General features: G+C 35.8%; 3 protein-coding genes and 2 long non-coding RNA genes across 7 annotated transcripts; 2 read left to right on the top strand and 3 right to left on the bottom strand.

Moving 5' to 3' along the window:
* Positions 1-14: 14 nt before the first annotated feature.
* Positions 15-1303, top strand: LOC142537458 (uncharacterized). Its single transcript, XM_075642968.1, has 2 exons — positions 15-30; positions 493-1303. The coding sequence occupies exons 1-2, from the start codon at positions 15-17 to the stop codon at positions 1278-1280; spliced, it is 804 nt and encodes a 267-aa protein (XP_075499083.1). The 3' UTR covers positions 1281-1303.
* Positions 1304-4969: 3666 nt separating this feature from the next.
* Positions 4970-5810, bottom strand: LOC142529441 (uncharacterized). 3 transcript variants are annotated; one of them, XR_012815900.1, is made up of 3 exons: positions 5649-5810; positions 5472-5552; positions 4970-5368 (listed from the first exon to the last, which is right to left on the bottom strand). It is a non-coding gene; the product is annotated as an uncharacterized LOC142529441 (long non-coding RNA). The 3 variants fall into 3 exon arrangements; XR_012815899.1 differs by having other exon boundaries at positions 5472-5810; XR_012815901.1 differs by having other exon boundaries at positions 5495-5810.
* Positions 5811-5816: 6 nt separating this feature from the next.
* On the bottom strand, positions 5817-7117 carry LOC142529453 (uncharacterized). Its single transcript, XR_012815902.1, has 3 exons — positions 6995-7117; positions 6568-6838; positions 5817-5862 (listed from the first exon to the last, which is right to left on the bottom strand). It is a non-coding gene; the product is annotated as an uncharacterized LOC142529453 (long non-coding RNA).
* Positions 7118-8052: 935 nt separating this feature from the next.
* On the top strand, positions 8053-10612 carry LOC142529426 (polyol transporter 5-like). The gene is made up of 3 exons (XM_075634967.1): positions 8053-8287; positions 8541-8903; positions 9247-10612. The coding sequence occupies exons 1-3, from the start codon at positions 8134-8136 to the stop codon at positions 10278-10280; spliced, it is 1551 nt and encodes a 516-aa protein (XP_075491082.1). The 5' UTR covers positions 8053-8133; the 3' UTR covers positions 10281-10612.
* A 273-nt stretch (positions 10613-10885) lies between these two features.
* Positions 10886-12785, bottom strand: LOC142529433 (alpha-1,6-mannosyl-glycoprotein 2-beta-N-acetylglucosaminyltransferase-like). The gene has a single exon (XM_075634977.1). It carries the CDS (start codon positions 12389-12391, stop codon positions 11090-11092), a length of 1302 nt encoding a protein of 433 aa, XP_075491092.1. The 5' UTR covers positions 12392-12785; the 3' UTR covers positions 10886-11089.
* Between the last annotated feature and the right edge of the window lie 14291 nt (positions 12786-27076).

Below are 27076 nucleotides of genomic sequence, written 5' to 3'. Positions count from 1 at the left end.
CATGATATGCTGAAATGCAATTGTCATACGGTTAGATAATACAATTCTTCTAGCCTAAAATCATGCTCGTACATTATTCTAGCAATATTCTAGGCTTAGTTTATGTTTATAATTAGCTTGATTATTGTACATATTTCCAGCCTTAATTTACGTGAACATTGTATATTAACCCCATTCATGAATGAGAAGAGGCAATGGATTAATCTCTAACATGATATCAGAGCGATAGGATTTTCCATTCCTGGGATTCTCCCTACTCACGTAGCCCTCAAACCTCTCTTCTTCTAACTTCCGTTCTTTCTATTCATCCTCGTCATGTCTGAAATCAAAGAAAAATTTCACCCTGCCCTCTCCATAACCAATGTGAAATCAGTCATTCCAATCACATTGGATAATGAGACCGGGCAATACCATTCATGGGCTGCACTTTTCAAAGTTCAACTTAGGGTTCATAATCTCCTTGAACACATTCATCCCCCAACGGAGGCTAAGGAAAAGGAGAATATGAAGCCAAAAAGCTGCCTGACCCTGAACTTTGGCAGCGTCTCGATGCCGCTGTCTTGCAATGGATTTATAGTACAATCTCTCCTGATTTACTTCATGCCATCTTGTTTAAAGACGATTCTACAGAGGCTGCATGGGTGCGTTTAAAGGGAATATTTCGTGACAATAAGGGCTCTCGTGCTACTCATCTCGAAGAAGAATTGGCCGCTGTCGACTTTGCCGATTTTTCATCCATTGATGCTTATTGTAATCATGTGAAATCTTTGGCGGACAGATTAGCCGACGTCGATGCACATGTGACCAACAGCCGTCTCGTTCTTAAACTCACGGGAGGGTTACCGGAGGCTTATTCTGGGGTTGTTGATTACATTCAGAATCAGGATCCTTTGCCTACCTTTGAAAATTGCAGGTCTCGCCTTAAATTGCGGGAAAGAACAATTAAAAGCGCTGCAGCCAAGGAGGGTGGTGGCGTCGCCGCCTTACTCGCCACCGCAAATGGCAATCAACCCTTGGATGATGGTCACTCACCCAATACTGCCGGCAGGAATAATAATAATCACAGCAAGAACAAAAAGAAAAATAATGGCCGAGATAACTACCAATCCAACCGTGGAAGAAATAACAGCAGTGGAGCCGCCAATGGCGTTGGAAATTCTGTTTTTGCCACAAACCCACAGCAGCCACGTCCCTGGCAGTGGCAGACTCCTTGGGGGCAACTGGGCACAACAACAATGGGGAGCTCCATGGGCCATTCCACCATGCCCATTTCCTTCTAGTCCATGGCAGCAACAACCTAGGAAAAATTACCTTAAGAGGGCATCTGGTGTTCTTGGCCCAAGGCCTCAGCAGGCTTATAACATTCCTATGGACGTCGAGACAGCCATGCACACCATGTCGCTCTCTCAGCCAGATGGAAACTACTACATGGACACCGGAGCGACATCTCACATGACGGCGGATCAAGGTATATTTTCCTGTTATTTTAATTCGAGCAATAATCATCGTCAATTTGTTGTTGGCAATGGCCATTTGATTCCAATTATTGGTCATGGAAGTACTTCTTTGCCTAAACCTCACCCACCTTTATCCTTAAACAATATGTTACATGCTCCTAAACTCATCAAAAACCTAATTTCGGTTCGTAAATTTACCACCGATAACTATGTTTCTGTTGAATTTGATCCTTTTGGATTTTCTGTGAATGATTTACAGAAAGGGACCAAAATCATGAGATGTGACAGCATGAGCGATCTATATCCTATCTTCTCAAATAATCAACACACTAAATCATTATCCCCCTCGGCTCTCACGGCTTTGTCCTCTACCCTGTGGCATAATCGTCTTGGACATCCGGGAGACAATGTTTTACATTCTCTTTGTCAAAGCAATTTAATTTCTTGTAATAAAGCTTCTAAACAATCATGTTTCTCTTGTCCTCTTGGTAAACTTAAAAAGTTGCCTTTTAGTGACTCTATGTCTGTTACTACTTTACCATTTGATATTATTCATAGTGACTTGTGGACTTCACCTATTGCAAGTTCAAGTGGGCATCGTTATTATATTCTTTTTCTTGATGGTTTTAGTAAATTCTTGTGGACCTATCCTCTTGCTAAAAAATCACAAGTGTTTCCATACTTCAAAGTTTTTCATGCTCTTATCAAAACTCAATTTGAAAGACCTATCAAAACCTTTCAATGTGATAACGGTACAGAGTTTGTTAATGGTTCATTTCAAAGATTATGCATTGATAATGGCCTTCGACTTCGTCTCTCTTGCCCTTACACTTCACCTCAAAATGGAAAAGCCGAAAGACATATTCAACCAATCAATAATATAATTCGCACTCTCCTTGCACATGCATCTATTCCGGGTTCCTTTTGGCACCATGCACTTGAGATGGCTACCTACATTCTCAATGTTCTCCCTGCCAAAGTTCTAGGTTACTCATCTCCAACTCAAATTCTTTACAAACAAGATCCTTCCTTTTCTCATCTCCGCGTTTTTGGTTGCCTGTGTTTTCCCCTTTTTCCTTCCTCCAAAATTAACAAGCTACAACAACGCTCCACCCCTTGTGCTTTCTTAGGTTACCCTCCTAACCATCGTGGTTATAAGTGCTATGACATGTCAACCGGAAGAATTTTTGTGTGTCGTCACGTGCATTTTATTGAAAATGAATTCCCATTCTCCAAGATTTATACTGCTTCATCTCATGAATACGATTTCTTAGACAATGGCATACCTCCTTTTCTACTTCATCAAATGCACAACCATAGCCCACAAAATTCATCCTCTCACCCTCAGTCTACGGATCAGCCTAGCACTGTCACATCTCCAGCCCCACATTCTGTTTCGGCCCCATTTGGCTCTCAAACTCCACCTATCTCCCCTACTTCTACAAGTCAGCATGTGACCCAAATAAATTCCCCTCACCCCATGGCACTGGCTGAACCCAGTCAGTAGTTCTCTGCTACCTACCACCGCTACAGGGACAAACTTCCAATCACAGCCCAACACATCTTCACCCAGGCCGAGTACTCCTCATCCCGTGTTTCATGGAATGACGACCAGAAGTAAACATGGCATTTTTAAACCCAACCACAAATATGACACTAATTTGAGCTCCACGACCACTACAATCATTTCACTCATACCAAAAAATCCAGTAAATGCTCTCCATGACTCAAATTGGAAGGATGCAATGATAGATGAATATAATGCTCTTATTAAAAATAAAACTTGGAAATTAGTGCCTCGTCCACCTAATGTGAATGTTATTCGGTCTATGTGGATTTTTCGTCATAAACGGAAATCTAACGGTGATTTTGAGCGGTATAAAGCCCGTCTTGTAGGTGATGGCAGGTCTCAAAAGCAAGGTGTGGATTGTGATGAAACCTTTAGTCCTGTGGTTAAGCCTGCTACCATTCGGGTTGTTCTGACCATTGCCTTATCACATTCTTGGCCAATTCACCAGCTTGAAATCAAGAATGCTTTCTTACATGGCCTATCTCCATGAAACAGTGTATATGCATCAACCATTGGGATTCAAAGATCCCAAATATCCTGATCATGTTTGCTTGTTACAAAAATCTCTCTATGGCCTAAAACAGGCTCCACGGGCCTGGTATGAGCGTTTTGCAGACTATGTCTCCTCCATTGGGTTTTCTCACAGCAAATCTGATCATTTTACAAGAAGAGTTCTGATGTTGCATATATTCTACTATATGTTGATGACATTATTCTCACAGCTTCCTCCGATAATCTTCGCAAGTCTATCATGTCCCTTTTGGCATCGGAGTTCGCCATGAAGGACCTTGGTCCATTGAGTTATTTTTTGGGGATTAGTGTTACCAAACATACGAATGGCCTCTTCCTTTCGCAGCAACGATATGCCGAGGAGATACTAGAACGGGCTGGCATGACCAACTGCAGCACGTGCCTTACTCCAGTTCACACTAAGTCCAAACTTGGTGTCATTACAGATGCTCCTTTTGACGATCCGACAAAATACAGACAGCTTGCAGGTGCACTACAATATCTCACGTTCACTCGTCCTGATATATCTTATGCAGTGCAACAGGTTTGTCTTCACATGCATGATCCACAGAATGCGCATATGCATGCTCTTAAGCGCATTTTGTGCTACATTCAGGGCACTCTTATGCTCGGCTTACATCTTTATACATCTCCTATTGGCAACTTGGTCTCTTATACAGATACGGACCGGGGAGGTTGTCCCGACACTCGCCGATCCTCTTCGGGTTATTGTGTTTTTCTCGACGACAACCTCATCTCATGGTCGTCCAAACGTCAACCGACTCTTTCGAAGTCTAGTGCCGAGGCCGAATACGGAGGTGTAGCTAATGTTGTTTCCGAATCCTGCTGGATCAGGAACTTACTACTTGAGCTTCATTGTCCTCTCCGAAAAGCTACACTTGTCTACTGTGATAATGTTAGTGTGATATACTTATCTGGTAATCCCGTACAACATCAGCGCACTAAACATATTGAATTGGATATTCATTTCGTTCGTGAGAAAGTTGCACGTGGCAAAGTACTTGTCCTACATGTTCCATCCCGATATCAGATTGCAGATATTTTCACCAAAGGTCTTCCGCGCATTTTGTTTGATGATTTTCTGGACAGTCTAAGCGTCCACTTACCTCCCGCTTCGCCTGCGGAGGTGTGTTAGATAATACAATTCTTCTAGCCTAAAATCATGCTTGTACATTATTCTAGCAATATTCTAGGCTTAGTTTATAATTATAATTAGCTTGATTATTGTACATATTTCCAGCCTTAATTTACGTTTGTACATTGTATATTAACCCCATTCATGAATGAGAAGAGGCAAGGGATTAATCTCTAACACATACACGATGTCAATGTGCTTGGAGAGGGTCGACGGATCACATGTTGGCAGATATCACATTCTCGGCAGATTCAGTTGCATAGATTGAACATTAAACGGCTCAAGATCGGATGTCATTGATATGAGATTTTCACAAGGTACGAAATATACAATAATCGCTCGCACAATTAGCCCGTCTTTTGAATTTGACTCACTCCAGCCAAAACCAGTACCTCAGGATTTGTTAAATCACACTTGCTCGGAGGAAACCATGAGGATCCAACAGTTTCAGGCATCATATATTGATACTGTGATCTTGAAGAACTTAAGTGAATTTACAGTGAACTGTATGTAGGTACTTGTATAATGAAAAAACAATCTCATTCCAACTGTATTTTCAATGTAAAATCCAGTAATTCGCTAAGGGGGACAAAATTGCACGTACCAAGAATGATTCAGGATTCAACATCATCACCATCTCCAATCAAATTACAGATATCAGAGCACTCCGAAAGACTGCTGACAAGAGAAAAAAGTCGAAGTGCATAAGAAATGGCTACACATCTGCATCTTAACATCTAATAAGTAAATGAAGATTGTTAGTGCTATCAGGGGGAACCTGAGGGGAGAAGGGGGCCCGACCTGCCTTGGCCTCCTCTCCTGATTTTTTGGGTCTGCCCCAGACATCCGTAGCCATCAACTAAGCCCATTGACATAGCATTTAGTTTTGAAGGACATAGGTTATGTGATTGTGTGTCAAAGCAATAGAGAGTTGATCATGATTCAGATCACTTACAACAAATTTTTTGGCAAATTTACATCGTTCAATTCCATGACATGTATTGAATTGAAAGAACTGCTGTACATATTATCAAATGATCGGGGTAAATTATGAAAATGTAGAAAGCATAAAGCAAAGTTATGTAAGACAGTGATGAAATATTAAGGGGAAAAAGGAAATATAGCAATATTTACGACTCCGGAATCCGTCCTTGAAAACAACCAGAGGTCTGTACATAAAGGCAAAACATTCTCATCAATATATGTATCGAATATCAAGATATAAATACTAAACATCATGCATTTGCAAAGCACCTTTCGGATATGTGCATTTAAAATTTGAACAGACTGAAAACTTTGAAGCATAGAAAATGTCATGCATATGAGCAATACCGATATCATTGGAAAAAATCATTTTCACGAAGAGTTAGATACAATGCAGTCATGCAGACATTACTATTTCAAAGATCATGATGCTGCTAGCTATGTTCGCCCTCTCGCTCTATTTCCATCATGCATTACACGAGAAGGGTGTAGTTCAAAAACATGCAATCATTGTCTTTCGACGTGTGGTCGATTGAGATCCTATTGCATAGAGATAATATTATCCACGAAGAGATGAAAGTATTCACTAGTTTCATTTTTTGCAGGTCTTGATAAATATATGTTTCTGTGATTCTTCAATTTTGTGTTGGCTTATATCAATATTTTGGAAAGGAAACATCATCATATGGTAATATTATCATCTTAAGACTTACACTAACTACTGATACATAGAGACATTATTCTGAACTCATGTGCTAAATTGGGAGGCTATGCTACCAATCCAAGAAAGCAAGGTTCTATATGTACCATGGACATGCCAGAATGGCAAAACCAAGAATGAAAACTAGCATTGACCACAATTAACTTCGAAGATAAGCTGAGTAATTTACCACCGCAAATCATCCATTTAGATCAGACTCCAGCTATTCAAGACTGAGGAGGTAGTTGCCACTATGCTCGTTCATTAAGTTTGAAGGACTATCTATAGAAATCAACTTGAACTTGCATCTCCATGAAAGTCTGAGTTTTCTTCTTTCTCAGTCCAAGTTTTTACAAATCAACTAAAGGAAATGAATGTGCGGTAAATTTCAAAGTGTAAACAATATAATTATAAATGCAATCCACTTCACGAACCACATCACAACTCAAATTTGGTAGTTCCTGAAAAAATTAGATAGTTAGTCTCCACTAGGTCCATCCAAGCGTTAATGCATGTATATCTCTTTTAATCGAATACAATGTGAAACATTTTCATGATCATGGCAAAATCCTACATCTCTAAGGCAGGATATATAGGATAAAAGGCCTCATTTTTACCTCCTCATACTGAAAGGGGCCTTCGCCAGGAGAACCAAATCCACCCTGCATGCAAACGGTCGTACATTTACTGGTGCAACTCTCGGCTTTTCTTGACTCGGGCATTTGGATTTATACCTCCTTTTGCAATCCTTCAGTTCAGCAGTGCACTCACTGGACAAAGTTTGCGGTATGTTCGATAGAGTCTCCTCCTGCTGTTGCGGGCCCACCACCTCACTTCTGCACGCAGGCAACACCAATGCGGTGGCGGCGACTGCAGCTATGGTGGCAGGTATTTGCTTGCCTGCGGTGACGCTTTTGTTAGCTAAAGAAACAGGCTTGCTTCTTGTTGGCAATTTACCTCCAATGGGGTATATCACCGAGCATCTGGTGGACGTCCAGGGGTGACTCATATATTAACAGGATTTAACGAGCAATTTAACACATAAAGCAACACTGTAAATTTGACTTTCACACGATGTTATTATTGAAATTTGGATTAACTCAACTCTAAAAACTAAATAAAAAAGAAGATTGTTCAATCTAATATATACAATTCTCAATAATCGGGAAAAATTAACATATCACGTATATTAATGATATAAACCAATCAAGCAAGCCTATCAAAATTCAATAAGAATAATAAACTTAATTAATACAATAGTTCCAAATTTTAGTAAAAAAATAATAAATTTATTAAGAAATTTAAAAGCCTAATATATTTTCAAATCGTGAAATTGAAGTCACTATGCGAGTACGAGATACACATGAACCACACAACGACATATCTTAAGAAATTAAAATAGGAAAAAATATCTTGCTTTTTTAAAAATATTATTATTTCGATTTCGGTTGTGTGTGTGTTTTATTTTATTTTATTTTTTTTGAGTTGTTTCTAATCATTAATTTCCTTTTTTCTCCCAAATATATACCATTTCTTCTCTTATTTTTTTGCGAATAAAAACAAATTAAAGATGGAATGGTAAACTTTGCTTGTTTGTCCACGCATTCATGAATTTGTCTTGTGGATAGAGATTTCTAATTAAACATACTTTATTGAGTCACTCGATGCCAATCATTTTGCCTCTACAGTGAAATTTAGATAATAACCCAAGATCATTCGTATATTTTAAAAGTTTAATCCAAAGAAAATATTAAGAATGGATGACCAAAAGCTATCTGATAACGTCAATGAAGTTTCCAGCAAAGCCCAGATGCCTAATAATTCTGCAGCCCCAAAGAAATACAAAAGAAACAAATATGCCTTGGCTATATCAATTCTTGCTTCTATGACATCAGTCTTGCTGGGATATGGTAGTTATTCTTATTATTTTCTTTTAACTTAGTGATATTTTTTAATTAGTGTGGGAATTTTTACATTTAGGCATGCATATTCTCACATATAGAAGTAGTTCTTTAGTGACCAACATGTGATGTCATCAAAGATTGAGAGAATTAATGATCTAAAGTAGTAACAATATTGAAAATTTTGTCCATTGTTAGTTATAAATTAAGTTAAAGATGGTGTAATAAGAATGGTTTCCTTTTATCGACAATCAATATGCAGATACAGGAGTAATGAGTGGAGCAACTCTATACATCAAGAATGATTTGAAAATCAGCGACGTCCAAATCGAGATTCTGGTGGGGACCATTAATATTTACTCCCTCCTTGGATCCGCCATGGCGGGGCGGACCTCCGACTGGATTGGGAGGCGCTACACCATAGTCTTCGCCTCCGCAATCTTCTTTGTAGGTGCAATACTAATGGGATTCGCCACTAACTATGCCTTCCTCATGGTGGGTAGATTTGTGGCTGGCATCGGGGTTGGTTACGCACTCATGATTGCGCCGGTGTATGCTGCGGAGGTGGCACCCACCTCCTCCCGTGGATTCCTCACTTCTTTCCCTGAAGTCTTCATCAACTTCGGTGCGTATTTTGGCTTGGCCATTTCGGTTTAGTGTATGCTGTGTTAGGAGGAATACTTTCTGCATAATATAAACTTGTATAAAGAGAAGTTTGTGAGAAGAGAATGGCAAATGCTAATAGCATGTTTGTAAAGAAATGACATGGCATGCATAAGTTTTACTTGTTTCCTTCTGTATATACGCATTAAAAGATCCATGCATACATATAATTCCGCATAGTAATCACTTCTCAAATCGTTGCGAAATATCAGTCGGGTAAATTTTCAAGAAGCAGAGGATCACTTTTCTCACTCATTCAATTATAATCTAAAGAAATTTGCTGATTAATTCAGTTATATGAACAGGTGTTTTACTTGGATTTGTATCAAACTATGCATTCGCCGGCCTCCCGCTTAAATTAGGCTGGCGACTGATGCTCGGAATTGGCGCAGTCCCATCCATTTTCCTGGCCATTGGTGTACTAGCCATGCCAGAGTCGCCTCGATGGCTTGTCCTCCAAGGCCGCCTTGGTGATGCCAAAAAAGTACTACTTAGAACATCAGACTCACCAGAAGAAGCTCAACTGAGATTTGTTGACATCAAAGAGGCCGCAGGATTGCCTGAAAACTGCAACGACGACTTCGCAACTGTCCCAACACACAGCCACGGCGAGGATGTGTGGAAAGATCTGATCCTCCATCCAACACCACCAGTTCTCCACATTCTAGTCGCTGCCATTGGCATACACCTCTTCCAACAAGCTAGTGGCGTAGATGCAGTCCTGATGTACAGTCCAAGAATCTATGCGAAAGCTGGGATAAAAAATGATTCAGACAAGTTACTCGCCACCATAGCCGTTGGGGCAAGCAAGACCTTATTCATTCTGGTGGCTACATTCTTAGTCGACAGGGTGGGGCGGAGGGTACTCCTGCTGACAAGTTGCGGCGGAATGATGGCATCCCTGATGGGACTTGCTGTTGGATTAACCATAATCGACCACTACAAAGATCAAACAATTATATGGGCAGTGGTGTTGTGTATCATCACAACTTTATCGTCTGTCGCCTTCTTCTCCATCGGAATGGGTCCTATAGCATGGGTCTACAGCTCCGAGATATTTCCATTGAGGCTGAGAGCTCAAGGGTGCAGCATAGGAGTTGCTGTGAATCGGTTTACGAGTGGAGTCGTTTTGATGACCTTTATATCACTTTACAAGGCTATCACAATCGGCGGGGCATTCTTTTTATTCAGCGGTATCACCACAGTGGCTTGGGTTTTCTTCTACACATTGCTACCTGAGACACAGGGGAGAACCTTAGAGGAAATGGAGGCTTTGTTTGGGAGTTTCTTCAAGTGGAGGTCCACTATTAAAGAGATGGACAAAAGAAATGAAGCCTGACCTTTTATATTTTGTTGTTTCACTTGTATATATGGGTGTGGGTGTGATTTAGTAGTTCCAATCACTCACCTTTTTCGTGTTGCGGGTGAAACATCGAGGCTCACTTCATATGTTATTTCGAAAACTAGAAGTTCAAGATGCAGCACAAACTTATTCGAGTGTTTTGTGTAGTTTGATTATAAAGTGAACCATCTATTCTTGGTTTATCACCTCTCCTTTTTTCGTGGAAGACGAAAGTTGAGTTGGCTCTCAAGCTTGTTGAATCGAAGAGTCAAGTCTGAACAGAAGAAATATATATTCAGATTGAATTAGAGCTGAATTATTTTCTTCAACTGCTTACAAATCCCTTTTAGCTCTAATATATTCATCAATAATTTATCCACTAGTAAAGAAAAGTGAATTTTACTTTTCACAATTCACTTGAAAATATCATGCTAGACTGAAGTGTGTAGACTTAAAGTATATAATTGTATTTTGATCTGTTTGCACCTCTAGGATATCGTGCTAGACTGAAGTGTCTCTCAAGGTTCAACCTTGTATGTAAACAGTAAAGAGTGAAAATTAAGAGCAAACCGATACAAATCAGACAATAAGGAGCATAAACATGCTAGTGGAATACATTACTGGTATAAATTTGGGAAAAAAAAGTTGAATTACAAATTGCAAGTTCTTACACACGATAATGAAATGACAGTGTAATAGACTCCTCTAATGTACAACAAACATGCAAATACTAAAGCTATATCCCCAATCATCACAGGACAAACAACGTCCACTTCAGGGGTGCGTGAACGAGCTAAAAGTTATTCTCACACCTCTCTCAAATCTGTAACCATATACATCTTGGAAAATTGCATACACAATTCACGATCTCGTGTATCTCCCCACCCTCCCCAACCCCGAAAACCAGCTTTATAACCAGGTTGGTTCTTGTATACATGTACTCCCCAATTTGATTTAATATTCGGAACTCTATCCTCTTCTTCCACTTCGAAATTCACAGAACCATTATGAACGCATGCCGCTTGCTCGCCCTGTCCTTGATGCAATCCGCATTTCCCAAAGTGAATGGCACTAGTCCTAGGTCCCCGTAAGGAGTAAACGGGTCCTCCAAATGAAGGATACACGGTAGCCCACATTGTTATATCCCAATTATAATCATCAAAAGAGCAAAACTCTCTAGCTTTCTTATGTATCTTTCTCCATACGGTTCGGTTAAAGGCATATCCCACGTTTCCCATCCTCTCTGCAATCAGAGTCTCCAACCTTTCTCCTCTTAACTTCACATCAGAGGGTGCAAGATTTGTAGCATAGCAAAGTGGGCATTTTTTATGCTTCAACTCCGTTAGTAACATCAAATTTCGATATGCATTAGGATATATAAAGTGATCCTCTTCAATGAAGAGAGTATGACCCGAATGTTGGCTAGTCTCTCTTAAACCATCCCACACAGTGTTCATCATCCACCACCAATGATGTTTCAATGACACAATCTTCGGCGAACGGTGGTGGCCATACTGATCCGGATTCCCTTTACACTTAATCATAGTAGGATCTTCTTTGTCCTTACAATCGCCAGGCGAAACACCGGGAAAGCTACTATCAAAGACATGAGGCGAATACGGGGCAAAAATTTGTTTCACTCGGCAAAACTTGATACTCTTTACAATTTTATCCATCTCCTCAAAAAACCCATCGTGACTAACTATTAGCAGCGTTTCGCTAATCCCTACAACTTGGGAAAGGCTATCGACGACCACTTGAAGATATTTAGGCCGGTTGTGAACATACAACACGATGACTATATGATTCTTGGCTAACTTAGGATATAAATCTAAGTTCTCCGGTGGCATCTGATTTCGCTCCTCTAACAACATAGAAAGCTCGTTTTGTCTAGGAAGCTCCAAATTCTTGGAAAATCCCAAAGTATAGTTGTCAGTAGTCAATCCAAAAGAATCATCATCACCCTCAAAAGTGTATCGGTTGATTAAATCTACAATAACATTTGTTCTTAATATCAAAACCAAAAAAACAGATCCCAACAGAAAGATAAAAAATGCACGCCTAAAAGACGCATCTTTTATTCTAGCTTTTCTTAACAAAGCCGCCATATCTATAATCTCTACCCAATAATACAACTCAATTAAAAGAAACGATTTTCCTTTTTCTTGCAAAATCTTCGACAAAACAATCAGAAATCAACGAGACTAGGACAAACTGTGAACAACAAGAACCTCGAAGAAAAGGATATTCGGAACGAAGAGCACGCAGCCCATCCCCCCTCGAGCTGCAGTGTTAAATTTTTCAGAGAATCGAAGAGATTCAACGGTAGACTAGTGAATGCTGGAAACCCCTCGAAGAAAACCAGTTAAAATTCAGGAAATGGAAAAGAAAAGCGATCCCTTGTAGAAGGAAAATACCGGGGAGAAATTCAAAGAAGCAGTTCTAGATGCTGGACAATGGGGGCCTAGTCTAGGAAACACTCTTCCAATCGCCGATAAATATAAAAATATATTTTTTGGTTTATAGATAGATTTTGCGCTTAATTTTCTAATGCTACGGTACGAAGGATGTCTTTGAAGGATGTCTTTTTCAGCCTAACGTGTAAGACCAACATGGCTGTCGGTGGGTAATTATTTTGATGTTAAGTACTTATTAATTTAGTCATTTTTTTAGGGAAATTTGTCAAAAAATCCCTATACTCATTCTTAATTTTCTCTTTACTCCCTATCCCGCTCAAACTTTGTTCCAACTCCCCATTTTTTTTAAATTTCAAATTTACCCTTATATCTATATTTTGAATAATTGGTTTTTCTTATGTAAATAATGGCCCATCATGCTTCCGTAAAATAAATTAAATCTTTTACCTTTTTGACCGGAGTACCACCGGGTTATATCCACCGTATTTTACAGACTGCTCCTCACAGCCCAACCACGCAGATCGCAATCGATGGTTACCGACGTAGATTCCTTCAGCAGTACTTGGCACAACTCTAATTTGTTTCCTACCTTAGAGTGTACAGTCAGGGACGGAGCCACCCCAAAGACTGGGGTGGGCTCCGGAATATGGATTGGGCTTTTTTAAAAAAAAATTTAGCCTTGTATTTTTAATTTATTAAAAAATGTTAGCCCAATTTGGTAGCCCATTCTTGAGGGTTTTTTTAGCCGTGGAAACAAGAATATGACTGCTAGTCTCGTTGGAAATTTCACGCAAAGTAATCGAAAAAAATTTTCACGTTAGTCTCGTTCAGCCCAGGATCAAAAAAATTTCTGGCTACGTCCCTGTGTACAGTAGAAGATAAAATTTTGAAAATAATACATGAGAGAGGCTAAGAGCAAAGATCTCTTTATTCAAACACCAACATTTTATTAATACATAGTAACCTCCTGTAGAGGAGGAGAAACTTGTTTAGCTACTAATAGTAGCTGAACTCACTACACACATATACTTGAAAGAAAATTATTACAAATCTTTTGAAGAAAAATGACGAGGTTGATCGATGCTTTCATCTTCCTTCTGCTTCTTTATTTATAGAAGTCTCATTCGGATTTGAAACTCGGACTTCAAATCTTCATAAGCCTTTACAGCTTGCACATGGACCATGTAGTGGTTGAGTGGTCCATTTGAGATGGTGGTTGAGTGGTCCATTGGGATGGTCCCTCCACCTTTCTTGATTTGCCTTCTTCTAGATCATTAATCTAGAAATAGTCATTTCTTGAATTTTTATCTGCCTGCATAAATATTTTATATGCATCTGGATCATATCAGCTTGTATCTCCCTTCCTATTTCTTTGAGCCGTTTATAATATTCTTTGGAATTTTTCAGCTCTTTTCTTGTTGCCTTAATCCTTCTTCTGGAAACTTTGAGATATGAAAAATACATTTCCTTTTGTTTCCAGTTTTGGTTTAAGTCTGGTGTGGTTTACTGGTTCCCATCTGTCTTTATTAATAGATGAAAATTTCGGGACCAGTTGTTTAGCTTTTATTCATTGGATTCCTTTTTCTTAAAGATATAGTATCCAATGTCCTTTTGTCTTTTACCACTCATTATTAGTGGTTTTCGTGTCATCTACTACCTATTATTGGTGGTCCTTGTCCTTCCACTCACATAGTGGGTTTTCTTTTTGCTAGTGGGCTGATCACATGTACACCTTTAATTTTTTCGAGGAATCTTTGGTTTTCGTTGTCCTCGAGGAAAACGTGAAGGTGGTCCATCCCCACTTGTGCTTGTGTCGGTAAAGTGTTTCCGATCAAATCTCGGTTTGAATTCCTTTACCGAATTCAGGTTCTTTCTGGTTTTGGCATTCAAGGCAGATGTTTTCTGACCATCTTCCTATATGTGCCATGTTACAGAATTTTCGGCGAGTTTCTTTACTGGCCGACAGCTTGCTGTTCCACAAAAGATTTCTCTTTTTCTCGAATAAATCTTCTGCAAAACTTGTGGTTTTTCCTGTCATAGTGTTTAACAGGAATGATCCGTTCATCGAATGATTACAAAATTTGAACGGGAACTTGACTTTGTCCATCTCAGTGAGACAGACCCATAGCCCCCAAGCTCTTCTGGTAGAAATGTCATCTTCAGTAATTGAAGCAACCAGGGGTGTTTCTTCTGTCGGAGGGTCCTTGATAAATTTTTGAACATTTGTATCCGGCCTCCTTAACTTAATGAAATGAAAGGCTTCATGGGAGCCTTTTCCTGCTGGTTCTGGTGCTGCACTAAAGAAGTATAGCTCCAAAACATCTCCTCTGGACAAATAATCATTATTTGCCCAAGTCTCGTGAACAGCTTCCTGGATCCACTTTGGTAGACCTGAGATTTCCGGAAAGCTAGGTGATGTAGTATAAACTGAGGCAAGAGCCCCGAATTCATACCATGCTTTAACCTCCTTTGGATATGAATTTGGTTTCATCCATACCCTGTGATATTTTCCTGAAACATCAACCCTGTTGGTAGCTGGGTTAATGCCAATTCTTGTCTTTAATTTCTCCCAATTCTGTTGATAAACCTGAAATGGAGAAATTGTTGCTTCGTTAGTACCGACCTTAGATTTGCCTTTGTCAATACGAGGCATAAGGTTGATCTCTCCCTCTTCAATCCTCGAGGTGAAGGGTTGACTTGAAGACTCAAGATAAGGATCAGGAGTCTCAATTTTTGTTTCAGCCGACTCATCTGGTAATGATCCCGACTTAACACTTGTGCAAGGGGTATTTGAATCCCCCGCTACAGATATAGAGTCATGTACTCGAAAACTCTCCATTTGGGAAACCAATGGTTTCTCAATGCCTTGGAGGATAGGCCTTTGCATTACAGATCATAACTGAGTATATGCATGTAAACAACTTGTAATTCGATCAGAGACAATTCTCTTATCAGCTTGTTGTAGCCTTCCCGCAACTTCTGCGTTAACGGCCAACTTGTTGAACTCGATTTGAAGCATTCCAAGGTGTTTTCCTCAAATGCCTCTGCATCTTGATAATAGCATCAATGTCAATGTTGTCCATCTCTTGTTAAAAAATCTGCAATAATATTTTCATGAGATTTTATTATCATGTTATCAAAAATATAATTCTGACATAGTGCCTGCCATCTTAATAATCTGGCATTCTCAGGTTTAGACTCAATTCTGTTCCTTAAGAAAGCTTTTACCTGTATATTATCAACATTCAAAGTAAATTTCTTTGCAAGTAAAAATAATGGCCATTTTTCAAAAGCCCTTTTTACTGCATAAAATTCTTTTTCGTTGATATGCCATCTAATGGACTTCTGCATCTGAGAATAACCCACTACAGTATCTGCATGGTTGTTCTCCATCTGGGGTAAGCTTAGTAAGAACTCCTGCCCACCAATGATCACTGGCATCGGTATACAATACCAGATCATCTTCGTCTTGAGGAATAGCCATTTTTGGAAGATTTTTACAAACCTTCTTTAAATGTATAAGTCTTTCTGTGTGTTCTTTTGTATAAATCTTGCATCTTTTTTCAATAATGGACTGAATACCTTCCTGTGTTTTGCTAGGTTTTTGATAAACATCCCAGCAAAATTAACAACTCCTAAGAAACTTTGAAATTGCTTCTTGTCTTTGAGATTTTCTGGAAAATTCTGCACCTTTTCCACTATGTGTTCTTGCAGAATTATTCATGACTCATCGATTTCAATATTTCGAGGAATTCAATCTTTCTTGTAGCAATGACTGCTTTCTTTTCAGATAAAACCAGTCCTTCTTTCTTGCAAACATTAGAGAAAATCTCCAAATGCTTAACATGTTCATTCCTATCTTTAGATGCTATTAAAACATCATCAATGTAAACAAACATAAACTTAAAATAATCTTTAAAAATATTATCGATTTTTCTTTGAAATATCTGGGGTGAATTAGCCAATCCCATTGGTAACACTTCCCAAATATAATGTCCTTGAGGTGTGGAGAAAGTTGTGAATTTCTTGCTTTATTCCTCCATCCGAATCTGATAAAATCCGGACTTACAATCAAATTTAGAGAATATCTTGCATTGCGTATGCAACTAATTAGATGTTCTCTGCTTGGTATAAAATACCCATCAAACTCCAGAATTTTATTAATTTCTTGATAATTAATAACTAATCTGGGTTTACCTCTTTTTATCTCACCATGATTTCTTACTAGGAAACCTGGACTACTATATGGTGACATACAGGTCCAAATGTTCCTTGATTATAATCTGCATAACCTTTTGATCAATGATATTCATTGGGATAGGCTTGCAACGGACAAATTCATACTCTTTGCCTTCCTTAATCTTAAGGCAAGCTTTGAGTTGATTTTTGTCCCACCATGCCAAGGGATCTTCGTTGTAATTTTCTTTGATCCTTTTCTTGACACCTTCCAATGATACCTTAGATTCAAACTCTACTTCATTTGTTTGTAGAGTTATCTTAAGGCATTCTATATCTTCTGGTTGGATTACTTGATCTGCTCTTAACTGGAGCATTGTTTCTCCAAACCACCTAGAATCCTTCATTTTTGGGTTCAGAAGTTGTCCTGAATCACCACGCTTGCTGCGAAACTGGATTGACAGTTTTCTGTAAAATGCCTGTCTTAGTCTGTGGACTATGATTTTGTGATCACATGGTGTTGTGAACATTAATCTTCTAGTCTCATTTTCTTAAGTATAGGACTTGAACATCTGTAGGAAATTATTTCCTAACATTATGTCAGCTCCTGTATCATGAAAATAAATTGATGGTGTCTTTACCTTGTACCAAGGTGTTTTGTCCAGCACCGCCAATCATGATTTCTGTCATCTTAATCCCTTTACTTAAGATTAAGATTCTTCTGGAAAAATCTCTTCCAGCAATATTTGGTAACTCTTCTTCCAAATTATTTGGAAAAATACCTCTTTTTGTTATACAGATTCCAGCACCTGAATCAATATAAGCAGCAAAGTATTCTGCCTTATATTGTTCATACAACATTCCTACTGGAATGTATATGGAAAATGGACTTGTGGTCATTGGATTTTCCACATCTTATCCTCTGCCATAAACTCAATTCCATGCTCTAGACGTTTCCAGGGTTTGTATTCCTCGAGAAACTCTAGTCCAAGAATCAGTCGATTTGATTCTTTCCCTGGAATTCCTTGAATATGAACTTCCAATTCTCCGATATTAATCAGTCCTTGGTAGGTTCCTATCATAGGTTGTTCCAAATAGTATATTGAATTGCAAGGAAATTGATTCCTTTGCTTAGTAATATCAAATACTATTTCGACTTCCTTCCCCCCTTCTGGGCATCGAAGTTTTCCTATTGTAGAAAAGCTTTTTAGCTCCTGTTGGGTTTCTATGACATGCGTTTTTTTCCATCTGTAACTTGTAATTCTATCTCCTTGAAAAGATAGTCTTCTAGATTCTAATCTAAGACTTTGATTCCTTTGTAGAACCGGTTTGTCTTGTATTTGGATATCTGTTTCCTGTATTAAAGGAAACTCGACTCTTTCTGGATAAATTGCCTGAGCAACTTTTCCGAATATCTCAGGAATTTCAATAAACTCATTTCTAATAAACAATTCAGAATGATGTGTATTAGATAGAGCATATGAAATTTGATAGGTAATAGAATATGGCATATTACCTTCTTTCATCAACCTTTTTTCCTTGAAATTCTGATGCAATGTCAAGGCTCCGCTGAAATCTCGATCTGCCAGGTTGTAGGCTATCCTTGGATAGATTACTCCTACAATCTTTCCTGCACAGAGATTTCCTGAGATTGTTCCCAGTACTGAATCTTATAGATTCCCCATTCTTTTATCGCATATAGCAATATCAATAGGTGAATCTATCCCTTCTTTGAAAGTAGCCTTTATCATAATCTGGATTGCTCCAATATGAATCCAGGACATAGTTCCTTGCTACTTCTATCTTGAGTTTTTGTAATTCCTCCTTAATTTCTTCAGAAGAAATTAACTGCATCTCCATTCTATTTCCTGTAAGTTCCATTGGGATTGTCATTTCCCTTCTAGAAACTTTATAGATTAGATGATGCTTTCTGTTCCTTAGGCCAAGACTTCCTAAGAACTTTTCTACCTGTCCTGCAGAAAATCCTTGATATCTCTGTAGGCTAGGATTTTCTCTCATGATCCTTTGGACCATATTATGAGAGATTGTTGTCTGACTGAAAAACCCAGACAAATCTTTATGTGTTTTGTGTCGAAATACCTCGTCCTCAGTCAGATTCCGATTCTGTTCCATCGGATCCTTCTTGACTTAGAACTTCTTCTTCTTCATATATATTCTCATCTGAGGCAATGTCCTCAAATCGGTATACTTGAATAAGATCTTGGTAATAAACTGCTTCTTCAATATCCGGGGTAGGATCGAAGCGTTTAATACCTCTTTTTTCATTTTCTGAATAGTTGGTCGAAATATGACCTCTTGCTCCACATGTTCAGCAATTACAATCCTTAAAACTTTCATTGGCTCGAGTGTGAGCTCTTCTGAAAGTTTTCTTCGTGGGTATTCTTCCTGTGCTTCGAGATGTACTCGATGCTTGGGATGATATCCTACTCCTTGATGGTCCACTTCTTTGTCCAGATTTATAAGATCTGGCTTTCTGTCTAGACCATACAGTTCTTGGCTTCCAAGAACTTCTTCCACTTCTAGCATAAGGATGAGTCCTAAAACTTTTCCTCTTATGCTTCTGTGGTTTACTTCCAATAATTGTTGGAAGATCATTTTCTTTACAACACAGAGGAGTTCTTTTGTTGATACCCCTTAAGCGTTTGTAATTCTTTTGTAATGCTGCCATGTGACACCATTATGCTAATTTTCTTTTAAGGAAAGAGGCTCTTCTTGCCAATGTATCTGGATTTCCAGATACGTATTCCCTTATGAGCATTTCTCTCCAGGGACTTGGCATCTTTGCGAAGAAAAGCTGCATAGCTATATCTTCCTCGACTCCTGAATTCCATCGATATTTAGTAAATAACATAATGTATTCATCTACCAAACATATATCGTGTAATTCAAGACTATACATGGCTTGAGTATATTTCTTTCTCTTCTCTGTATCTTGGCTATTAAAATAATCTACCCCTATAAATTGTGCTTTAAATAGGGTAGCCATTTTTCCGGCTATCTCGCTTAGAGATTCTCCGGCCAGGACTGACTCTTTCATTTCTAATGAAGTCATGTCCCAAGCAATTTTCACTGATCCCATTAGACTCATTTCTAAAAGTTTAATGAATCCTTCTTTATTGAAATCAAGTGTTCCTGCTGCGATTCTCATAGCAAATGTCCAATCATCTATGAGATCTTCTCTGTTTTTGAAATCTAATATATCAAGGTTAAGCATAATCCCGTAAAGATGTATCGGATCTAAAACAGTCTTCCCGTAGGGTGTTTGGTGCAAGGGAATTTGATTTCTCCTTGTCCTAGTTCCTGCAGGGTGTGATCCTCCACCAGTATGGAAATCAGATTGAGATTCTCTCATGTTTACATTCTGAGATCCCACATTTTCCCCTGGTGGTTCTTGAGAAGATGACCAGGTTATAGCAGGTATTTCTCCTCCTACTGTGTTCATCTTTAGATCTACCACTTTGAGATTTGCGAAAGATTCCGCAAGCTCTTGTAGATCCTCCAGACCAATCTTTTCTAAAGTTGTCATCAGATAAATTTCTTTTCTGAGATAGATTTAATTAGATTGATCATCTTTTCTTCTTCAGTTAATGGTTTTAACACCACTCTGGCCTTCCCTTGTTGATGTAACAAAGGTTCGGTGTCAAATGATGGTGGTAACCAACCTCCTGAAGTTCTTCTACTAGAACTTGATTGTTGTTCTAGTTTCTGAATTCTTGTTTGAATATCATTTAATATTCCAAGAATTTCTTCCTGGGTTTTAAGGATTTCTTCAACTCGTTGGGGTACAAAGTATAGCATGTTGCCATAATTTTGTACTGTTTTCTGGATCTCTCTAAGATCTAAAGAGAGCTTAGAGGAGTCTGGTACTATCTCCAGAAACTTATTTGCTTGAATCATAAGTTTATCTGAGAGTTTACCTGAGGGTGCTGTTGCTTCCCTTTCTGCTTCTGATATCTAACAATAGTTAGATTAACTTGTGTATATTCCAGAATATTGGAATAATTCTTGTAAATTATTTTTCTCGAACCTAAGTTCGGATTCATAATTTTTTTCGAAATTCTCCTTCTCTTACAATTAGTTACTATTAAAAATAAAATTTGTGTTTGAAATAAATCAACCTTTGGCTCTGATACCTATTTCGGAGAGCGCGGGGATCAATTAAACTTAAAATAGGAATAGGGGTATTTTTGTCCATTTTAAAGTATTAGGGAGTTTAAATAAAGGTTTTGAGGTGTAGGGAGTTTGGGTAAAGTTGAGTTTGGGTTTGGGGATTTATGAGCAATTTACCTTTTTTTTAGTGCCTCTATTTAGTTTCTCAGCGTAAAAATTTTCCTATAGTCTCTATTCCTATTTACCCTGTTTTTTTATTTTTATTTTATTTTTAGATATGAGTACGTGACATTGTTATATTTAGCGAGCTTGTCCAAAAACATAAGGTTACACAAGTTTCTCAACCTATATACCATATATCTTTTAATGGTCGATCATGTTTTTTTTATAATAAATTAAACATTTTACCTCTTTGACTGAAGTGTCGTCGAGTCACATCCATCGGGTTTTATATGTTGCTCCTCACAGTTTAATCACGAAATCGCGATAGATGGTTCTTGAAGTAGATCCATTCAACAACACTTAACACAACTTTGTATCGTTTCCTACGTTATGATGTACAATAAATAAGTTTGATTTTAAAATAATACACGAGAGACATAAGCTTTGGTTATTTTATTCAAACATACATAATATTATTACATAGTATCTCCTGTAGAAGAGAAGAAACTTGTTTAGCTATCTATCGTAGTTGGAAATATCATACACAAACTAAAAAGTGAAATATTGAAAATTTATTTGAAAGAAAATGAAGATGTTGAATTATGTCTTCATCTTCCATCTGTCTTTATATATATATATAAACAAGCTTTGATAGATTTGACATCTGAACATCAATCTTGAATTATTTCTTTCCTTTATTTCCAGTTGTGTCTTGTAATGGATGGTTGAGTGGTTCATTCTTTCACTAGCTAATGGTCCAATATTCCATTAATTAGTGGACCCGCTTTTTTGTGGTGGTGAGTCACATCCCACCTGCATTCTTTATTAACGCTGGGGAATATTTTTCTTTTGAGGTCCCCGAAGAAATAGTTTTTTTGTGGTCCCTCACTACTTGGTCATGTCTCTACAAGATGCTTTCAGTCAGTTATTGGCCTAAAGTCTTTATCACATTCTGGCTCTTTTTGGTTCGGTAATTCTTGACAAATTTTTGTTGACCATCTTTCCACATTAGCAATATTATAGAATTTTCGACGAGTTTCTTTACTCCCAGACAGCTTATTGTTCCATAGAAGATTTATTTTCTTTTCAAATATATATTATGCAAAACTTGTAGTTTTTCATATAATAGTATTTAATAGAAAAGATCTTTTTAAAGAATTTTGTTAAAACTTAAACGTAAACTTGTTTTTTTCCCATCTCTGTAAGACAGATCCATATACCTTATGTTCTTCTAGTAGAGATGTCATCTTTAGTGAATGAAGCAACAATGATAAATTTTTGAATATTTATATTTGGTCTCCTTAACTTGATAAAATGAAAGGCTTCGTGTGGGCTTTTCCTAGCTAGTTTTGGTTTAGTACTAAAAAAATTTAGCTCCAGAATATTTTTTCTGGACAAATAATCGTTGTTTGCTCATGTTTTAGAATAACTTCTTGGATTCACTTTGGTAGTGCTGATATTTCTGGGAAGCTGGATGATGTATAAATTGAGGCTAGAGCCCAAAATTCATGCAATATCTTGACTTCCATAGGATAAGAATTTTATTTCATCCATACTATTGGATACTTTCCTGCAATATCAACTCGAATTGTGGTTGGGTTGATATATATTCTTGTTTTTCAATTTCTCCAAGTTCTTTTTATATATCTGAAATTGAGAAATTATAAGCTCGTTAATATCAACCTTAGATTTACCCTTGTTGGTTTGATGTCTAAGGTTGATATTTCCTTATTCAATCTCCGAGATGAAGGGCTGACTTCAATGCTCGGGATAATGACCTTGAACTTCTGCTTGGGTCGATTCGTCTAAAGATGATCCCGATTTAACATTTGTGCTAGAGGTAGCTGAATCCCCTACCATAGGTATAGAGCTCTATACTGAAAAACTCTATAATACCTATAAAAGTGTGGATGATGAGCAAAATTTTTGTAGTGTGGTTTCACTACATTGTCCAAAAACAATGTATTGTTTGTATTAATTGTATGGACACTGGTGGAAAAGTATATAAAATTTAGGGTCAAATTTGAGATATTGAATTTGTAGAAGTCAATGTATTGCTTATTCATTTAATTAATGTATTTATTTTTTTAAACTTATTAAATGAGGATCATAGTAGTGTTTTTATTTTTTTAATAAAAAATTGCAATACAAAAAACTTCGACAATAATGTTAAGTAAAAATTGAATAAATATTGATAATAAAAAATATTAGAGAAATAACATTTTCTTGATAAATAATTCTTAGAAAAAATAATAAAAAAAATAGATTTTTGAATAAAAAATATAATTTTTATTAATAATATTAAATTAAAAACATTTAAAAAATATATATTTATCTATTATACTTATAAAAGTGTATAAATAATGACAAAGTTTTCATTGTAAATTTTTTATTATCCTCTTAAATTGTGTATTGTTAGATTAATTGCATGTAAATTTTCTACATAATTTTTTGGAAATCTAATAACAATGATACATTAAAAATGCATATATGTTTGATAATAAAAATAATTTTTTTTTATCTATATCTATATCTATATAAAAGCGTGGATTATGGGCATTTTTTTTCCAATTTTCAAAACATATAAATAATCTCCTTATCAATACAAAAACAAAAACTCAATAAGGATATATATATATATATATATATATATATATATATGTAAAATTATAATTGTTGTACGGGTAAAAATGAAATGTTAAAATTTTATATTTATGTTACCGAATATATATTTAATTAGTAGTCTAATTATTTCACCTAATAGATAATTAATAATGTAATAAATGCTAATGAATTATCACTATAATATATATTGATTGTAGTAATTTACATCACTTCAAAAATAAAATGTAACTCCTATATTAATTTTATCAAATATTTCATCTTTATACTACCTTTAAATATTTTATCTTTTTAACTTTTTCTCCACATGTTATTTTATGATTTTAATGTAATTTTGTAATTATATTTTTTTATGCAGTTTCTAATTAAGTAATAAATTATTGTATCACAAAAAGATATGTGAAAAAATAATTATATATGCAATAATAGAATAACATGATAATTATATAATAATATGAAGTTTAATACTAACATATTTTATGGTTTTTCACTGAAAATTGAAAGTAAAGAGTTTAATAAATTATCTAGGAAAATTTATATTAACAATTATGAATATTAATATAATATCATAAAATATAAATCTCTTAGAAGACTTAGGAGAGTTTAACTATAATAAGAAATTTAAAGCTTTTAGTAGCACTTTTTTGAAAAAAATTATATATTAGACAAATTTAAGAATTCAATAAACAAACTTTGGTAGTATTTGAAATATCTACTAAGAATGTTTTAAATTTAGGTATTAAGGGTCTAAATGTAAAATTTACCATGATTTTAAAGAACAGTGAAAACAAAATCAGAACTAAAATATTTTCTTGGTTTCAGTTGCAAAATCAGCTGTCATAATATATAAATTTATGGCATAATCGTTAAGCAATTAAGTTTCACTGTCTCACAGATTGTATGACTATTTTATTTGATATTTGAAAATGGATAATAATAGCAATTTTTTAAAAATTTATATATCAGACAAATTTATAAATTTAATACACAAAATTTGGTAGTATGTGATCTTTTGATTTATAATTTTAAATTTTTGTATATTTTTTGTAATTATTTATGAAATTTTAAGAAAATAAAAAAAATCCAAAGTCAAGTAAGTTACAAAAATATTGCATAATTTGACTATGATACAACTTTAACACTTAAAAAATAAATGATTTCAAATTTTCAATACTACAACTTATTTGATACTAAAAAAATGGATCATAGAAAAAAGTAATTTAAAATGTTCAATGTACAATACATATATAAGCATTAAATACATATAAATATAAAAATAATTATCTATGAATAGAATTCTAAAAACAAAAGGTAAAAAGTTCTGTAAGAAGTTAAATATTATTTAAATTGAATATTATTATTTATATTTTATTATCGATATTATTATTTTATTAGTTTTGATGAGACACAGAAGTTATTTTCTACTGTAAAAAATATATATGACATAATCCTTATAATAAAAATAAATTATAATGATAATTAATTAACATTTATCAAAGTATTAGAGCTTTTACATATGATATTTTAATATATTTATTTAATTATTTTGAAATCAAACTAATTAATTCAACAAATACAAAAAATTGTATTTTTTTTATAAAAATTTAATTTTTTTGGTTATATTTCAAATTTTTATGGTGAAAATCATACATGTAGTTTAAAATTTATATTTAATAATTGTTGTATGAGTTTATTTAATTTTATTTGAAATTTACCATATAATCTTATTTAAATGTGCATTTCATTATATTTGTTGATTTATTTATTATTTTAAAATTGTATTTAACAAGAAATTAATAATAATCGATATAATTTACAAAAGATCGATTCTGATATAAAATTAATTATCTATTATATAGAATTCTAAAAACAAAAAGTAAAAAAATTACGTAGGAGGTTAAATATTATTTAAATTGAATATTATGAGTTATATTTTACTATCAATATTATAATTTCATTAGTTTTGATGTTATTTGATGAGTTAGTCACAAATATTTTAAATTAATAATTATTTATCTTTAATGTGCTTCACTTATGTAAATTATGATTTACGTATTGATAAAATCCAAACTAAAATTTAAGATGTTGATTTTATTTATATAATAACTTATAATGAGCATAATATATAGAACAAAATGAATTGAAATATTTTTTTTTTAATATATATATATTTATTAAAAAAATTTGTTTCAACTTATTTTGTTCTATATATTATGCTCATTATAAGTTATTATATAAATAAAATCAACATCTTGAATTTTAATTTTAGAAACAATTTTGAAAGTAAGTTATATAAGTTCTGTAGGACCGAGTGTACCGCTTTATCAAAAGTTATAGCTAGTGGTAATAGTGCAACTCAAATCTTTTAAACCGCACATCAGCTCAAGCACCACAGTTCGATCGCTCTACCAAGCATGGACAATTATGGCACCCAACAACCTCCCTCTCAATAATTGCACTCCTTGCAATCAATGAGAATCGAACCCGTGACCTTGACTCTGATACCAATTGTAGGACCTAGCGCTTGCCGCTTTACCAAAAGTTATAGCTAGTGGTAATGATGCAACTCAAATATTTTAAACCGCACAGCAGCTCAAGCACCACGGTTCGATCGCTCTACCAAGCAGGGACAATTATTGCACCCAACAAGTTTTTAATTAATTTATTCGTCTAATATAACAAGAGATTAAACTCAGATAAATAACAAAATGATTCAAATTTGTAGGATCGTTTGCAGAGCACCTTGAGGTGCTTCAAACAAAATATTCTCCAAGAGCTGCAATAGCTCGTGTTCTAAAAATGATGACATCGATGAATTAGATCGAGTTTGGTTAGAAACCAAGCGGAAAACACTCGAAGTAATCATTCATTAAGAAATGTGATCAGTTAGAGCTTTTAATCTCGTGTAACTGATTAACTGAAGATAAGAAGATCAGTTCTAGCATGTATCAGTTCAGTTATGGTGACAACTGAACTGATAGCTACTCGAACTGATCAAATCAGTTTAAAGCAATGTGTTAACAGTTAAAGTACACAAGATATGTTTATGGATATTCGGAGACTTCAAATGCTCCTACGTCACCCCTTCTACCACCTTGGGTAGATACCACTAGAAAACTTTGATTTATACAACTACTTGTACAAACCCACTCAGCTTAGGACTTACACTACTGCCTAACTGAACTCCTAGAATAGACTGAAAGGCAGCACCTTCCAACCAACACTTCTTTAACGTCTATGTAAGAAAGACTACATACACAAGTTTAACGTCTTTGTGCAAGACTG

This window comes from Primulina tabacum, chromosome 2 (assembly GCF_025594145.1).
Source record: "Primulina tabacum isolate GXHZ01 chromosome 2, ASM2559414v2, whole genome shotgun sequence".
Taxonomy (NCBI): domain Eukaryota; kingdom Viridiplantae; phylum Streptophyta; class Magnoliopsida; order Lamiales; family Gesneriaceae; genus Primulina; species Primulina tabacum.
Note: the sequence above shows the minus strand (reverse complement) of the source record. Positions and strands in the feature narration are given on the sequence as shown.

Excerpts from the sequence above, each read along its gene's own strand:
- LOC142529426 (XM_075634967.1), top strand. The coding sequence starts at position 8,134 with ATGGATGACCAAAAGCTATCTGATAACGTCAATGAAGTTTCCAGCAAA. Across the intron at positions 8,288-8,540 it reads ATCAGTCTTGCTGGGATATG|ATACAGGAGTAATGAGTGGA; the intron begins GTAGTTATTCTT and ends ATCAATATGCAG. Across the intron at positions 8,904-9,246 it reads TGAAGTCTTCATCAACTTCG|GTGTTTTACTTGGATTTGTA; the intron begins GTGCGTATTTTG and ends TTATATGAACAG.
- LOC142529433 (XM_075634977.1), bottom strand. The coding sequence starts at position 12,391 with ATGGCGGCTTTGTTAAGAAAAGCTAGAATAAAAGATGCGTCTTTTAGG.